The 17635-nt window shown below is 41.8% G+C and overlaps 1 protein-coding gene across 1 annotated transcript in view; it reads right to left on the bottom strand.

Annotated features, from left to right (window-relative positions):
* Positions 1-650: 650 nt before the first annotated feature.
* The window catches only part of LOC137342516 (ribonuclease ZC3H12A), a 35291-nt gene continuing 18306 nt past the window's right edge, over positions 651-17635 (bottom strand). The window contains exons 3-6 of the mRNA XM_068006439.1: positions 17019-17158; positions 14973-15207; positions 12344-12450; positions 651-6143 (exon numbers count right to left, since the gene is read on the bottom strand). Of these exons, the coding sequence (XP_067862540.1) occupies positions 5131-6143; positions 12344-12450; positions 14973-15207; positions 17019-17158 (1495 nt within the window). The 3' untranslated portion in view covers positions 651-5130. The remainder of the gene's footprint in view (positions 6144-12343; positions 12451-14972; positions 15208-17018; positions 17159-17635) is intronic.

Below are 17635 nucleotides of genomic sequence, written 5' to 3'. Positions count from 1 at the left end.
CAAAGCGCTTTACGGTAAATTAAGTACTTTTTCAAGTGTAGTCACTGTTGTAATGTAGGAAACGCAGCAGCCAATTTGTGCACAGCAAGGTCCCACTAACAGCAATGTGATAATGGCCCAATAATCTGTTTTTGGGTTGAGGGATAAATATTGGCCAGGACACAGGGGAGAACTCCCCTGCTCTTTGAAATAGTGCCATGGGATCTTTTAGGTCCACCCAAGAGGGCAGACGGGGCCTCGGTTTTAACGTCTCATCTGAAAGATGGCACCTTAGACAATGCAGCACTCCTTCAGTATTGCACTGTGGTGTCAGCCTAGATTTTGTGCTCAAGTCTCTGGAGAGGACTTGAACCCACAACCTTCTGACTCAGAGGCAAAAGTGCTACCCACTGAGCCACAGCTTAATAAAACTCCATTACTGCCATTAGGAAAATGAATAAAATAATTGAGTTATACACTATCACATCACAGGATGCTTCTGCAATACACTAGAACTTTATTGCTCTTTAAAACATTTGGACATTTATTCTGGTTTATAGTTCTTTTCTAAACTGGGAAAAATTACATAGGCTGCAACATAAGTTTGCAACCTGCTTTAGTCAGAAATACAAAGAAACATTTCAAAAACCATTAAGAAAAACTAACACATGAAACATATAATACTCTTTATTGATTTTCTTTGACCTCTAGCTTACTGAACCATTTCAGATACAGATTTTCTTTTCAAAATTACAGAGTTATTGACCTTCTAATATGATTACATGTTAAAAGAACATTGTCCTCTTGCAAGATACTATGAGGTTTAGGAACATACAAAAGTATAGGTTGCTCATCCCTCAGATTCACCCCTTTACAATTTGTACTGTCATGGAATCTTCCCACCTTATTTAATCCCAAGGAAGTTGGGTAACACAGAATTATAAACAGAACACAACGAAGACCTTGAAAGAATATTCTTGATATATGTGAAGAATTGGAGATGGAGGGACTTAGGTTTGGGGAATGTCCAGCTCCTGGAACAGAAAAACTCCTGTATGGTAGCAGACATGATTGCAACTAGTACTGTACAAACAAGTTGGTGTGGTTCATTGTTAGGTGACATAATTATACCATCTCGTCATCAGTGAAGGGGAAGATTTTCTCCGTGTGCTATTTGCGCACAGAGTAAGTCTACCCTCACGTCATTGTGCCCTCTGCAATTAAATCCCAGTAATCTTGCAAGACACTTCACCAGGCAATGTTGCCCCTTTAAGATTGGTCAATATTGGCATAAAGCATTTATGCCATACAATTCAGCTTCAAACGCATGCTCATACCTTATAATATAAACAGTAAATATTTCAGAGAGAAACATGTTTTCAAAAAAGTCAAAAGTACAAAGTCTTATCACATTATAATTTTTAAAAAAAATGTAAGCAGTTTGCTTAACTAGAATGAAACCATCACAAATGATTTTGTAGTACTGAATTTTTCAGGTGCCCCTTGTACAAGGTTCAAGTACACCAGGTCAGCAATCCCTACAACCTGCAGACTGGCACATGGTGCCAATGCAACTAATTTCAATTACCATTCAGTGGTGACTGCAGAATGACTTCAAGAACAACTGTTAAATCATTGGATACAGAAAAATATGCACAAGTTAAGAGCATCAAAAGGAACTAACCTGTTTGCCAACATTGTAAATTCAATTCAGTTGCAAAGAGTGTTGGATGGGCATAGCCAATTTATAATTAAAATCCAAAAGGCTGAATTTTATTTTTGATGGGATGGCTGAATTTGTGTTCATCAAATTGAGGGATGTCAGGACTGGCCTGGTGCCAGTGTCAATCACTCCTAAGTAGATTCAAGCACAGATTAGATGAAAAGTTAGGCTGCCTCTCCTTTGCCCTTCATTTCCCACAACAGACATTCTCCTGCTTTCTGGGAATTAAGATTGCCAATTAATAAAGAACTTGCATTTTTAAAACACCACTCACATCCCCAGGACATCCCAAAGCACTTTACAGCCAACCAATCACTGTTGCAATGTAGGCAAATGCAGCAGCCAATCTGCACACAGCAAGGCCCCACAAACAGCAACAAGAAGAACGACCAATTAATCTGCCTTTTTTGGTGGTGGTGGTGGTTGAGGGATAATTTTCAGCCAGGAAAAGCCATCTACTCTCTTTCAAGTAGTGCCATGAGAGCCTTTACATCCACCTGAGAGGGCACAAAGGGGGCTCAGCTTAACATCTCACCTGAAAGGCAGTACCTCTGACATTTCAATACCACACTGAAGTCTCAGACGATATTAGTCCAAGTCCTGGAGTGAGGCTTGAACCCACGACCAAGTGTGCAATCACTGAGCCAAGGCTGACACTCAGTGAGGGTCAAACTGTGGGCAGTTTGTATTGTGAAAACTTGGCCACTAGAAACTGGGTTGAAACTTTCAAAATGTATTTCAAATAGGATCACTACAGTGGAAAGTGATGGGATTTTCATCCCATCAAACATATTAAATCTCACAATTCCACACAAATGATTTGTTAATTATTAAAAGGCTCCTATATCTGGCAGTAGATTTATGAAACATTGGTTATTTGATCAAATTGCTTAGATTTTCACATCGAATCAAAAAGTCAGAACCAAAATTTCAATTTTCTGATTGAATCTTTTGAATCAGAAAGTTAGGTTTTGTGTTGCCAAGTTAAAGATATAAAATGAATAATCGGATTAGGCAGCATTTACAATGAATAGTGTTAAGGATTCAAACAATTACTAAAATAGAGATAGAAAATACTGACTCGGCAGGTCAGGCAGCAGCATCTATGGAGAGAGAAATAATTACTAACCTTTGATGAAGAGAGACACTGCTTATTACCTCGTCAGTAGTTGGTTATTTGTCAGCATGAGAGCTGGGATCCAACTGTACCCCAATACCTGTTTCCTTTACAGGTTTTGCCACTAACTAATTTCTGCCACCCACACTTTCTACTTTGTTTCCTCCTCTACTCTTCCACCCTGCCTAATCTCTCCCAGCTACTTTATCGATTTCCTTGCAGCCTGTGTTCCTTCTTTGCTTACTTTTGCCTTTCCTCCACTGCCTCCAATCTTTTCTAAGCTGCACCAGTGCAAAATAAGTGCATGAGGGCAAAAGGAATAGAAGGATACGTTGATAGGGTGAGATGAAGTAAGTTGGGAGAAGGCTTATGTGGAGCATAAACACCGGCATAGACCTGTTGGGCTGAACGGCCTGTTTTACGTGCTGTAAAATTCTATATACAGTCCACCACCCTTAACATCACCGCTGAAGTTGTCAGAATTCAGTTGGAGTCATGCTACAGTGACATGCAATGGAAGATCTCAGACTAAACGTGCCCTGGCTTTTAAGCAGAGTAAAGACATCATACAAAGGAAGTTGAAGAAACGAAAATACACCTTAAGAATTAATCACAGTGAAAGAAACCAGCAGCTTCTATCTGATCACTTATCCATCTATACTTGCATATCCTGCTTGGGAGGTCTAGTGCAGTCCTAGCTGAGTAAAACATTCACTTGGATTAACAAGGGGGAAAAAAGGACACTCTAACCAAAAGCTACTTCTTAGTGAATAACAAATTTAGTGGCTAATATTTTTTCGATCATTAGCGTGAAGTCCCTCTTTCGTGACTGAAATGAGACATCTGCATTCACCACTGAAACGGACCTTTGAGAGATTTCAGATGACATGATCAAAGCAATAATTCAGTAAAGATACAATATGTATCAACATATCCAACGCTTGCAGGCCAAGAGGTGCAACTGGTTCACATTGATAACTTAAACTGTACCAATTTAACACCGTGGCCACAAGTCAATTCTTTTTGAAACATTGATTGCAGACAGTTCATATCCATAAGTAGAAAACGTTACAAGTTCTGCGCCACCGCAACTGGAACTGGAAACATTTCTGGGTTTCCGATAAAAGTACAAAACAACACACCAAAAATAAAGGTGCTGAATTAGTCCTGAGTCAGCACTGCACAGGAGTCAACAACAGTCACATGAAATGTACGGATTACAGTACGTACACTGTACATACAGATGACAGCATGTACGGTACAGTATATATGGATTACAGTATGTACTGTACAATATATATGGATTGCAATGTATCGTATCGTATATACAGATTACAGTATGCATTGCACAGTATATAGATTGCAGTATGTACAGTATATACAGATTACAGTATGTATAGTACAGTGTGTACCATACATACGGATTATAGTATGTACTGTACAGTATATGTGGATTACAGTATGTACTGCACAGTAGATACAATTACAGTATGCACTATATATGGATACAGTATGCACAGTTATATACCAATTACAGTATGTGCTGTACAGATTACAGTATGTACCGTATAGTATATGACTCACAGTATGTGCCATGCAGTATATATGCTTTACAGTATGTACCATACAATATATACGGATTACAGCATGTGCCACATAGTGTATGTGGATTATAGTATGTACAGTATATACAGATTACAGCACTGTATACATGGATTAGAGTATGTACTGTACAGTGTATATGGATTACCGTATGTACCATACAATGTATACGGATTACAGTATGTACCATACTGTATATATGGACTACAGTATGCACCGCACATTATATGGATCACGGTATGTACAGTATATATCAATTACAGTATGGACAATTTATACAGATTACAGTATGTACAGTACAAATCATTGAGGCTAAATCTATAAAATATCTCAGCTGCTTATATAAAAACTGTTTTTATCTTCTGCATTTCTTTTAAATGATCCATTTGATCAAATTACAAAATACAAGGTTGTTTTGGAAATATAAAGTCACTTTTATCATACCTCAAGCATTGAAATGAGATTATACTGAACAGTTTGAAACGCCGGATGGACTGAAACTCTAGTTTAGAATATTTTGATTGAACTATTCCCTAGAAGGCACTGCAATAAAACTAGTTCTATTACGACTGGATTTTATGAACTTATTTATAAATTTTATATACATTAATGCAAGTAGAATTTGTACATTACAATCCATTTGATTCAAATTAATTATTACATTAGTAGCTAGCAATTTGTTTTGACACACTGGTCTACTGTTAGCACGTTAAACGTTAGGGTTTCGGGATTTATAAGCCAGGATCGTGGCAGCTAACTGCTGGGGGTCTAAAAGCTGTGGGTATTGCTTCATAACAGTATCCACCAGGTGGGGTTGGAAGATGGCGCACAGCTTCATGCGGACAGTCTCCCGCTCCTCTCCGCAATGGTCATGTGATGGCCACTGGCTGCTTTTCCGGTAGGGATCCAGGAGCTGTTGGTCACATCTTTTCACTGTCCACCCATGAGGGTCCGGAAGACTGTTTGACCTACAGTTAGGTGAGGTGCCGTGTGAGTCAGGCCAGCAGCTACGTGGCCTTTGGGAGCCAGGCGAGTTGAACTCACCCGGAAGACTGAACTGTGGCTGGATTGGCATTCTGCCCATGGGCATGCAGCACTGAGAACTATTGGGTGGGTTTGGAGGAGGGTAACAAGGGCCTAGTGATGGCATTGACTCATGGGAATTGTAGCTGTACTGATGATGATCTAAGCTGTGTGTTGGTAGATAATACTGTCCATTGTTGATAGAGTATGGCTCGCTGTGACTTTGAGATCTAGAAGGCCACATGTCAGAGAACTCTTTCTCAAATGACACAAAGCCTTCGTCATAACTCTTATGCAAGCTTGAACATATCGACTCGGTCATGGTGTTGGCACAGGCCACACGTTGAAACCTCTCAGTACTTGTGTTTAACGATGACCTGTTTGTTGGAGCAATTCCTTTTGACATTGCATTGTTCTCGTTTGGGTTTGCATTCTGCATTGGGTACTGCCTGTCTGGGCTGAGTCTCTGCAATGAGCCATTCTCACCCTGATTAAAGGTGGCCGGGCCGATGCCAGAATGTGGCGGCCGCTTTTGCATGCTGGCCTTTTTCTCTTCTTTGTGTGGGCTTGCAGAGTTGAGGCTCTTGGTTGGAGAGGACCTGGCAATAGCACGGAGCTCATCTGCCACTGAACGCTGGGGCTGGTTAACTCGCTCAGGGTGATAGAATTTACACTTGATTCCATAAGTGCATTTTTTACCTGTAACACAGAAAATGAAGATAAAAATACAACTTTTTCTTTCAATTCTTTGAGCAACAATTTACTACTTATGTGGCACCTCAAAACAATATTAGGAGATACTCAAGCCACAATATTGACACTGTAGTGAAATGTTACAATCTATTTATTTCTTTATTTCTTACCTTTTGTTCTTCCCTTCCTTGGCAGTGGCGACTCATGTTAGGCTACAGTTTTACTGGCACCAACTGCTCCCTGGTACTGAACCCATGTACCCAATTTTCATTAGACTGTGAATGTTGGTACACTGATCAACCATGGATAGCCAAACCCAATCCCATTCTCAACCATCATGCACATTACACAATAACAACAATAATAATTTGCATTTATATAGTGCCTTAGCGTAGTAAAACGTCCCAAGGTGCTTCACAGGATTATCAGACACAATTTGGCACCGAGCCACATAAGGAGATATTAGGTCAAGTGATCAAAAGTTCGGTTAAAGAGGTAGAATTTAAGGAGCGTCTAGATATTAAAGGCATCAAGGGATATGGGGATGGTGCAGGAAAATGGCATTGAGGTACAAGATCAGCCACAATCTTGTTGAATGGCGGAGCAGGCTAGAGGGGCCGGATGCCCACTCCTGCTCCTATTTCTTATAAGAACATAAGAACATAAGAAATTGGAGCAGGAGTAGGCCAATCGGCCCCTCGAGCCTGCTCCGCCATTCAATAAGATCATGGCTGATCTGATCCCAACCACAAATCTAAAGAACACAAGAAGTCGGAGCAGGACCCGGCCACATAGCCCCTGGGCCCTCTCCGCCACCCACAGGGCATTGACCGATCCGAACTAAGCTTCATGTCCAATTTCCTGCCCGCTCCCCATAACCCCTAATTCCCTTTACTTCTAGGAAACTGTCTATTTCTGTTTTAAATTTATCTAATGATGTAGCTTCCACAGCTTCCTGGGGCAGCAAATTCCACAGACCTACCACCCTCTGAGTGAAGAAGTTTCTCCTCATCTCAGTTTTGAAAGAGCAGCCCCTTATTCTAAGATTATGCCCCCTAGTTCTAGTTTCACCCATCTTTGGGAACATCCTTACTGCATCCACCCGATCAAGACCCTTCACAATCTTATATGTTTCAATAAGATCGCCTCTCATTCTTCTGAACTCCAATGAGTAGAGTCCCAATCTACTCAACCTCTCCTCATATGTCCGCCCCCTCATCCCCGGGATTAACCGAGTGAACCTTCTTTGTACTGCCTCGAGAGCAAGTATGTCTTTTCTTAAGTATGGAGACCAAAACTGTATGCAGTATTCCAGGTGCGGTCTCACCAATACCTTATATAACTGCAGCAATACCTCCTTGTTTTTATATTCTATCCCCCTAGCAATAAAAGCCAACATTCCGTTGGCTTTCTTGATCACCTGCTGCACCTGCATACCAACTTTTTGATTTTCTTGCACTAGGACCCCCAGATCCCTTTGTACTGCAGTACTTTCCAGTCTCTCGCCATTAAGAAAATAACTTGCTCTCTGATTTTTCCTGCCAAAGTGCATAACCTCACATTTTCCAATATTATATTGCATCTGCCAAATCTCCGCCCACTCACCCAGCCTGTCTATATCCCCTTGCAGGTTTTTTATGTCCTCCTCACTCTCTACTTTCCCTCCCATCTTTGTATCATCTGCAAATTTTGATATGTTGCACTCGGTCCCCTCCTCCAAATCGTTAATATAGATTGTAAAGATTTGGGGACCCAGCACCGACCCCTGTGGAACACCACTGGTTACTGGTTGCCAGTCCGAAAATGAACCATTTATCCCAACTCTCTGCTTCCTGTTCGATAACCAATCCTCCACCCATGCCAGAATATTACCCCCAATCCCGTGATTTTTTATCTTAAGTAATAATCTTTTATGTTGCACCTTGTCGAATGCCTTCTGGAAGTCTAAATACACTATGTCCACTGGTTCCCCTTTATCCACCCTATACGTTATATCCTCGAAGAACTCAAGCAAATTTGTCAGACATGACTTCCCCTTCATAAAGCCATGCTGACTTTGTCCTATTAAATTATGCTTATCTAAATGTTCCGTTACTGTCTCCTTAATAATAGACTCCAAAATTTTACCCACCACAGATGTTAAGCTAACTGGCCTATAATTTCCAGCCTTCTGCCTACTACCCTTTTTAAATAACGCTGTTCCATTAGCAGTTTTCCAATCTGCCGGGACCTCTCCTGAGTCCAGGGAATTTTGGAAAACTATCACCAAAGCATCCACAATCCCTACTGCCACTTCCCTCAAGACCCTAGGATGGAAGCCATCAGGTCCAGGGGATTTATCCGCCTTGAGTCCCATTATTTTACTGAGTACCATCTCCTGAGTGATTTTAATCGTATTTAGCTCCTCCCCCCCGAGAGTCCCCTGTTTGTCCAGTGTTGGGATATTCTTAGTGTCCTCTACTGTAAAGACTGAAACAAAATATTTGTTCAGCATTTTTGCCATCTCCATGTTTCCCACCATTAATTTCCCGGTCTCATCCTCTAAGGGACCTATGTTTGCCTTAGCCACCCTTTTTCTTTTTATATAACTATAGAAACTCTTGCTATCTGTTTTTATATTTTTTGCTAATTTCTTTTCATAATCTAACTTCCCTTTCTTAATCAATCCTTTAGTTACTTTTTGCTGTCTTTTGAAGAATTCCCAATCTTCTATCCTCCCACTAAGTTTGGCTACCTTATATGTCCTTGTTTTTAGTCGGATACTATCCTTGATTTCTTTACTTAGCCACGGATGGCTGTCATTTCTTTTACACCCTTTTTTCCTCAGTGGAATATATTTATTTTGAAAGTTGTAAAATAACTCCCTAAATGAACACCACTGCTCATGTACCGTCTTACCCTTTAATCTATTTTCCCAGTCCACTTTAATCAATTCCGCTCTCATACCATCATAGTCTCCTTTATTCAAGCTCAGTACGCTTGTTTGAGAATCAACCTTCTCACCCTCTAATTGGATATGGAATTCAACCATGTTGTGGTCGCTCGTTCCAAGGGGATCCTTAACTAGGACATTATTAATTAATCCTGACTCATTATACAGGACCAGGTCCAAGGTTGCCTGCCCCCTTGTAGGATCAGTTACATACTGCTCAAGAAATCCATCCCTGATGCATTCAATGAACTCGTCCTTAAGGCTGCTCTGCCCAATTTGATTTGTCCAGTTAATATGATAATTAAAATCCCCCATAATTATGGCTGTTCCCTTATTACATGCCCCGACTATCTCCTGATTAATACTTCTTCCAGCAGAGTTGCAACTATTAGGAGGCCTATATACTACGCCCACTAATGTTTTTTTTCCCTTATTATTCCTTATCTCCACCCAAACTGTTTCATTATCTTGATGCTTTGTCCCAATATCATTTCTCTGTGTTACAGTGATTCCTTCCTTTATTAACATAGCCACCCCACCTCCCCTTCCTTCCTGCCTGTCCTTCCTGATTGTTAAATACCCTGGCATATTTAATTCCCAGTCGTTGTCACCCTGCAGCCATGTTTCTGTAATGGCCACAAGATCATACCCATACGTAGTTATTTGTGCCGTTAACTCGTCCATTTTATTACGAATGCTACGTGCATTCAGATAAAGAACTTTCAAATCTGTTTTGTGACGCTTAGTTCCTGCTTTTTCCTTTTTTAACACTTTACCTATTACTCCATATCTTCTGTCCCTTCCTGTTACGCTTTCCTCTCTCTCCCTGCTCAGGTTCCCAACCCCCTGCCACTTTAGTTTAAACCCTCCCCAACAGCACTAGCAAACACTCCTCCTAGGACAGCGGTCCTGGCCCTGCCCAGGTGCAGACCATCCGGTTTGTACTGGTCCCACCTCCCCCAGAACCGTTTCCAGTGTCCCAGGAATTTGAATCCCTCCCCCTTGCACCATTCCTCTAGCCACGTATTCATTTGAAATATCCTCCTATTTCTACTCTGACTAGCACGTGGCACTGGCAGCAATCCTGAGATTACTACCTTTGAGGTCCTATTTTTAAATTTACCTCCTAACTCCCTATATTCTGCTTTTAGGACCTCATCCCCTTTTTTACCTATATCGTTGGTGCCTATGTGCACCACGACAGCTGGCTGTTCGCCCTCCCCCTCCAAAATGTTCTGTAGCCGCTCCGAGACATCCTTGATCCTTGCACCAGGGAGGCAACACACCATCCTGGAGTCTCGGTTGCGGCCGCAGAAACGCCTGTCTATTCCCCTTACAATTGAGTCCCCTATCACTATAGCTCTGCCACTCTTTTTCCTCCCAGCCTGTGCAGCAGAGCTACCCGTGGTGCCAGGAAGCTGGCTGCTGCTGCCTTCCCCTGATAAGTCATCCCCCCCAACATCATCCAAAGTGGCATATCTGTTTGAGAGGGGGATGGCCACAGGGGACCCCTGCACTACCTGCCTGCATCTCTTACTCTTCCTGGTGGTCACCCATTCACTTCCTTCCTGTATACCCTTTACCTGCGGTGTGACCAACTCGCTAAACGTGCTATCCACGAGTTTCTCTGCATCGCGGATGCTCCACAGTGAGTCCACCCGCAGCTCCAGCTCCGAGATACGATCGGTCAGTAGCTGCAGGTGGACACACTTCCCGCACACATGTTCTTATGTCTTAAAGGAGAAGAGAGAGGTGGAGAGGCAGGGAGGTTTAGGGAGGGAATTACAGAACTTAGGGCCTAGACAGCGGAAGGCATGGCTACCAATGGTACTTTCCAGTAGGCATCATTGGACAGCAGTTAGGAACATGAACCCTAGCTGACATCCCCCCTTCTTAACTCAGGGATGCTGAGGCCAATTGTTGGGCCTGCACTGGTTGGTCCAACCAAGTATAAGAGATTGAACCTGAGACCATCCTGGTCCACATGGCTCAATGGCACATTGAACCATTAGGCTAACTTTACTGGACTTTAAATAGGATTCCTAAAATACATACTTTAAATAAATTCAGTGGGTTACATTTATAATAGAAAATAATCAATAAAGTACAAAGGCTAGTCAAATGATGTTGAAGAACTACCATGTTGTGCTACAGAATTGTATGATGCATAGATTGTTGTCGCAGTATCCCTATACTGTGAGTCTCTGATTCCAGCACTGCTGCTGTGGGGACATGGTATCACAACCTATGGTGACAGGGAGTAATCAATGCTACAGTCACCCTTTAGCCACTGATGTATTACAACCCGTCAGCCAGTTATAGGCCTAGGGGCAGGTTGATAATAATCCAGGATGAATGAGAAGGGGAAAAAGGGGAGCAAAACTATTACTTTCTCTAAATCAGCATTTGATCCACTGTGTGCAGTGCTAACTTCAGTGCAGTTTAATAACGTGCAAACATAGATGAAAACTTTCTTTCCTCCATTTATAATGGTGCAGGATTTTCTTGCATTGAGGCAGTAGAAGAAAAACAAATCCCATCCAAGGCAGCCCTGCAAGATTCACCCATATTACTTTATCATTGGCACTGATCCACCCACGTTATTTTGTCATCATTATTAGCGCTGCTGTAGTTTCTTTGCTTTCCAGCTCAGCCAAGGTTACAAAGCAACTTCCATCACTCTCTCTCCCTCCTTCCAGAACTTTCCAACCCTGCCTTAGTCTCTCTCTACTTCTGTGCTTTATTAAGCGACTGAAATGTGCATCTGCCCAATATGGCATGTGCACACTCTCTTGCCATAGGAGCACATTCCAGTTACCTTCAACCAGAGAGCTTAAGCACAGGTTGGCAGAGCCAAGGTTTACAGACTCCGTGTGCACGGATGTACGGCTGAAGCTTAACCAGTTCATAACATGCAGCGTACAGGTGCAGCGGGCGAGGCCCACCCTACCTATGAAGGCATTGGCTTGCAACTCTATCTAGAGCTGAGTGGGGACTATCCTGATCCCCACTGACAGGTCTACCCCTCCACGTTCCATTTGTGCACCAAGCTGGCAGGTCAAATCATTGGCAGTGCCCTGGAGTGCGGCGGACCTGCCTGGTTGAGATATTGGTTACTGAGTCAACAGAGGGTTGAATTGGTTCTGAACTTCCATTACCATGTTGGAGTGACCTCAATCCCAAATAGATCCCATCCCTCTCCCAAGAAGCTAAACTTGGGAATGAAATTGGTTTAAGTTCTCGAACGCCGTATATTGCCAAATAAAGTACTCACCATAAGGGCAGTGTTGCCGTTTATGCTCCGGTACTACAGGCTTTTTCCGCAGGAAATTATCCAAACTGGGTCCGTGACGCCCGAGAGGGTCATCGGGGGGCATGAACCTATAAAACAGGAGAAACCCATTATAAGAAAGGGACAACTGCAAGGCAACTGATTAATGATCATCATTAGGTAATCCTAACATTCTGCAACAGAAAAGCTTCGCAGGTCAAGGTCAGATTGAAATAATCAAACATAGCCAAGGTCACTGAGCCTGCTGTACTTTTCATGCAAATATAGTTTTGTCTAGTTTAAAGAATGGAGCTGCATGGTCAAGGGGCAACTGGGTGCCAGAGTGACCCAGAACAAGGTCACCCCTGGTACATGGCTCTGAATCCAGGCCAGACTGATAAGAGAAAGTTCTCCTCTCTCTGTTGTCTCTAAAGATCCTGAATGAGATAAATTTGTGCAGTCTAGCTCCAGACCTCTGAGTTCGAGTCCACAGGATAAAACTGCTCACAATTTGGCACAGAGTGGGAATCTCACTTACAAAAGCCACAGAGATGATTATTATGGGATACCAAAGTATCGTATTGATGCCAAAATGCTTGCTCTTCTGGGCTAAGCTAGGTTGTTGGCGTTGTGTAGAAGGAGTATTGAACCTCGGAATGCTTCAGACTGCAAAAACTAGAAATATGTTCTATTCTTCAGTTCTAACACGTCACCTTGATGAACTTAAACATTCACCAAAAAAAAAGTGACCTTTGGAATTTGCATCATGCAAGTCACTCCAGGACATTTGCACTATTTTTAATGATTGCCTTGTTCTCTCTTCATGGTTGACCTAATCTGGACAGTTTTACAACCTGCAGTATGGTTTAACTCACTGGACATTTTCCAAACTAATTACTGATTAAACACAAATGCTGGTTTCTTTCCCCAAATTTTACAATGTGGATATGTACTTCATTATTCAGTGGTCTCTGAATTCAGCGCTGTTTACTGGGTTTTTCATTACTTATTTACTTTAGGTGAAAGAAACGATTAATTTGACAAGCTGAGCAGGCTTACTGGCCTTTTTTATTTCTTTGTTCAAAGCTTTTTTTGTTGCAGCTGGTTAGCTCGCTACAGTATTTGAGGTCAGGCACAGCCCATGTCATGTACAATGGCGACTTCAACGGCTGACTTCAGTCAACAGTTCACAATGTTGGCCAGGTGTCAAATTCCTCTGGTCAATAAATTCAGTGAGAAATTCAGCCGAATACAAACAAGATTTACTGGGGCTGCTTGATAAACTGTTCCCGCCGGGCAGGAAACGAGTGCAGGCCGCCCGTTTTAAACCCGCACCCGATTTCCTTTCAATGGCCGACCCACTGCCACCCGTTCCCCGCCTGGCAGGAACTGTTAAAATCAACCCCAAGATTGTTTTTTGCCGACTTTACCAGTGAACTAGTCGACAGGAGGTATTTCTCTCTGATTTTATACCTCGGGTAGTTCAAAGCTATCAAATATTGGATACTGAGTCTACAGAGGGTTGAATTGGTTCTGAACTTCCACTGTCATCTTGGAGTGACCCTCAACCTCAAATAGATCCCACTCCTCTCCCAGGAAGATAGTTACATGGGAACTAATCAGACCCCAACTCTCCTTAAAGCGATTTATGTCCAGAACGCCTTATATTGCCAAACATAATACTCACTCATCTGAAGTGAGATTCACTCATTTTGGTTTCAAATGCAGCTTATTTTAATGTATTTCTCACCTTGAAACTGGACACCACTCTATTGGGTTTACAATTGGGGTCACTCTTGCTGATTATAAATCTCACTCCTAATGTGCTGGCAGTTTAGTAATTGTTCTACAGTCCACATGGCTGCATGAGAATTGAACTTTCTTTCCAGTAATCTCACTGACAGCCCAGTCTGTGACCTTCCACACTGCAGTTATGCCTCCTATGATGTTGCTTTAAATCTGCCCTGACTGATTTCTGATTTTTATGCATACATTTTATTTTGGGTGCATTAACCAGGGGTATTTGGTGGTGTATTGGCTATGTTACTGGACTAGTAATCCAGAGAATGTGAGTTCAAATCTCATCATAGCAGTTTGAGAATTTGAATTCTGTTTAAAGAATCTGGAAATATAAAAAGTTGGATTAGTATAAAAGTTTAACTGGTTCACTCATGACCTTTTGGGAAGAAATCCAGCTGTCCTTACCCTGTCTGGGTGCAAGTCCCACATTGACTCTTAACTGACTCAAAAAGATAGAAGGCCCACCACCACCTTCTCTGGCATCGAGAGATGGGCAATAAATGCTGGCATTGCATTTAGACTGAATTGAATTAAAAATATATTTTTTATATATTGATTCTCTTTAGATCAATTTAAATTTACTATATTTAAAAACAATTAAAATTAAGAAAGCTAGATGATGAGCCAAGGTCCATTGTACAGGATACCATCACGGTCAAAAAGATTGGTAGAGAAGATGGGATAAATCCAGAAGCTGTGGTTAAATAATGCCAAATTTGGGTTATAAAAGCCTGAGGTATTTATAAATAAGAGACATGTCTGCCTGAGCTAATCCCTAGAAAGATGTCGAGCTTGGTTAATGCACCACGGTTTCTGTTTTAGATCGACTTACTTGTCATTCACAAATGAGTACATCAGCAGACGCTCTTCAATGAATTTTTTCCACTCAGGCTTTTCATTCTGTAGGTCCCGATAGGTATCATTTGAAACAATGATGCCATCAGCGTCGTATGCTAGCTTGACAATGAAGCGATCATCGTAACAGACGATCCTCTTCCCTCCGACCCGCCGCGATGGCGTGAAGACAAGTATCTTTTTCTTTTCGAGCTCTCGAAGGAAGTACTGGTCTAAATGGGAATTAGAGATTGATTAGCAATTAAAGTGATAGGAAAATGAGAAGCTTTTTCGGTGTAACAGGGGCTAGTTGTATGAAAAACTGAACAGAATTATGACTAACAGTGAAAAAGTACTTTAAGAATCCACAACTCAATTCTCTAATTTAATATTTTTTTCCAAAGAGTTCTGTTATTAGAAACTGCCCATTCAGAAAGCAGCTGACAGGTAGATTCAGAATTCTATCTCTTTCCTATTTATGACGAGAAAAAACGATAAATCAGACAATGATGTAATTAATGATTCGCTTTTTGAAAGGAGTGTCTGTTCTGTCATGCAAGCAGCATGTCTGTGAGGGACTGATAGGACCCATGAAGCTTTGGTGTGTTTAATATTATAAATGTTGCCTGTTAAATTAATGCTGCTTACACTATGGCCACATTCCGCTGATAATGTATTCGAGTTTCATTCATTCTCCAGATGTAGGTTACATTTTTTAGGCTAATAATTGGAAGACAACATCATTTTACTGAGCTGTGCAGGAATATGTTAGACACTCAAAAAGAAGAGAATTTGAAGCTGCGTTAATGTCTGTTGTAAAGCTCTCCCCGATTTGGGTTAAAGGCACTGTCCCGCACCCACACAGATCAGAAGTTAAATCCCTGGTCTGTACTGAGTTAGCTGATCTCAGCCAACGCCACAGTTGGGGTTCCTTAATTGGCTGGTGGGATTGTCGTCTGGAGATGGAAAGTACAAAAAAAATTAGCCAAGATTTCCGGTCCTGGGGAGAACAAAGATCGGTCGGCTTGGGCACTGACCGAAGTGATAAGCAAAGTCTGGGGGGGGCGAAAGGGGCAAGCTGTGGCTGACAGCGGCCCGCAAAAGGTAATTAAAGCAATAAAGATGTACCTTTCGGAAAGACAGCTGGTTTGGCTGCCAAGCACCTGAGAATATTGACCACAGCACGTATGGCACATACTGCGGTCAGTCGCTAACAAACTTTGGATAGGGGGCCTCAAACAGGTGTTGGGTCCCCTGTTTGCATGTGCAAAAGTCCTAATGCCTGTTTCAGACATGGGCCCTGGACGTCTATACAGGAGCCTTTACCAATATGGTAGGTGGTGCACTTCTGGTGCAGAATGTGCGCGCATATGCTGCCCACCATATTAGATGCTTAGAAAGAACTTGCATTTATATAGCGTCTTTCCTGACCTCAAGATGTCCCAAAGCGCTTTACAGCCAATGGAGTACTTTTGTAATGTAGGAAATGTGGCACCCAATTTGCACACAGCAAGCTCCCACAAACAGCAATGAAATAAATGATCAGATAATCTGTAAAATGTGCCCGGCGCCAATAGTTTTCTGGGCCTCTGCATGTTATAGGCTACAGAATCGCTAAACAACCAGCAGTGTAGAGCTCTAAGTTATGCAATAATTGGGCTTTGTCAATTCATTACCACATCCTCAAGAATGACCTACTGCTGTCACAAGTGTCAGATTCATTTAACATTTAAAGAAAAATGCCTTTCATACCAGTAACCATGAAACTCAAGGTCCATAATGATAGGCGGCAGTAAATATTTCCCAATTACATCTCCTGACAGCTGAAGCTGTGTAATGAATCATTGACACAACAATGACTGAGAACTTGGGGGAGTGCTGAAAGTTTCTTTGAAAGTTACTTCCTTTTTTTTGCAGAGCTCAGAACCATCCTTAACAATTATAATGATTCTCTGTATAGAATTTTCATCCATGGTTCAGTATTAATGGGAAAGGAAATGAATGTGAAACCTCCACAAAAGGATTCATTGGAACAGTGGTATACCTGTAATTGGCACATCGGGTCTTGGTTGTTCCTTTCTCCAAGATGGTACAAAGACGGTGATATCTGTGTGTCCTCTCTCTAAGAACCAGTTCACAGCCAGCTGAATCCCATGGCAAGAAAAGACCTCTTTATTCCCATGACTGAAACATAAGACCAGATACACTGATAGTAACAAAGTGTTCACCTTACTTCATCTTAAGTTCTGTCAGCATTTACAATCACTGAGGGCATAAAACTGTTCCGCTATGAATTTTACATTTACCTGGTATAAAAGTATGAGTTTAGAGACTGTAGCATGGCAAGTGACACACATAACGTACACATCAGGCAGACTGCTATCTGACAGTATATTACAGTACTGACCGCTCTCCTGTTGCATTAAGATTTCTCTGTAAAAATGATACTCTCCCACCCAGTCTTTTCACCTCTTCTGCTATTGATTTCCATGTGCCAGGTATAAAAGGCTCATTGTATTCCTGATAACTTAAACCTTGTAGCTGAAATGTTCAACAGGATCACATGGGATGTCCATTGTGGGTGCTATTCAAAATAGGTATTCACAGTTGCTTGTGAATAATGACTTGTTTTTAATGTAAGTTCTGTGCTTTCACATTAAT

This window comes from Heptranchias perlo, chromosome 26 (genome assembly GCF_035084215.1).
Source record: "Heptranchias perlo isolate sHepPer1 chromosome 26, sHepPer1.hap1, whole genome shotgun sequence".
NCBI classification, from domain to species: Eukaryota; Metazoa; Chordata; class Chondrichthyes; order Hexanchiformes; family Hexanchidae; genus Heptranchias; species Heptranchias perlo.
Note: the sequence above shows the minus strand (reverse complement) of the source record. Positions and strands in the feature narration are given on the sequence as shown.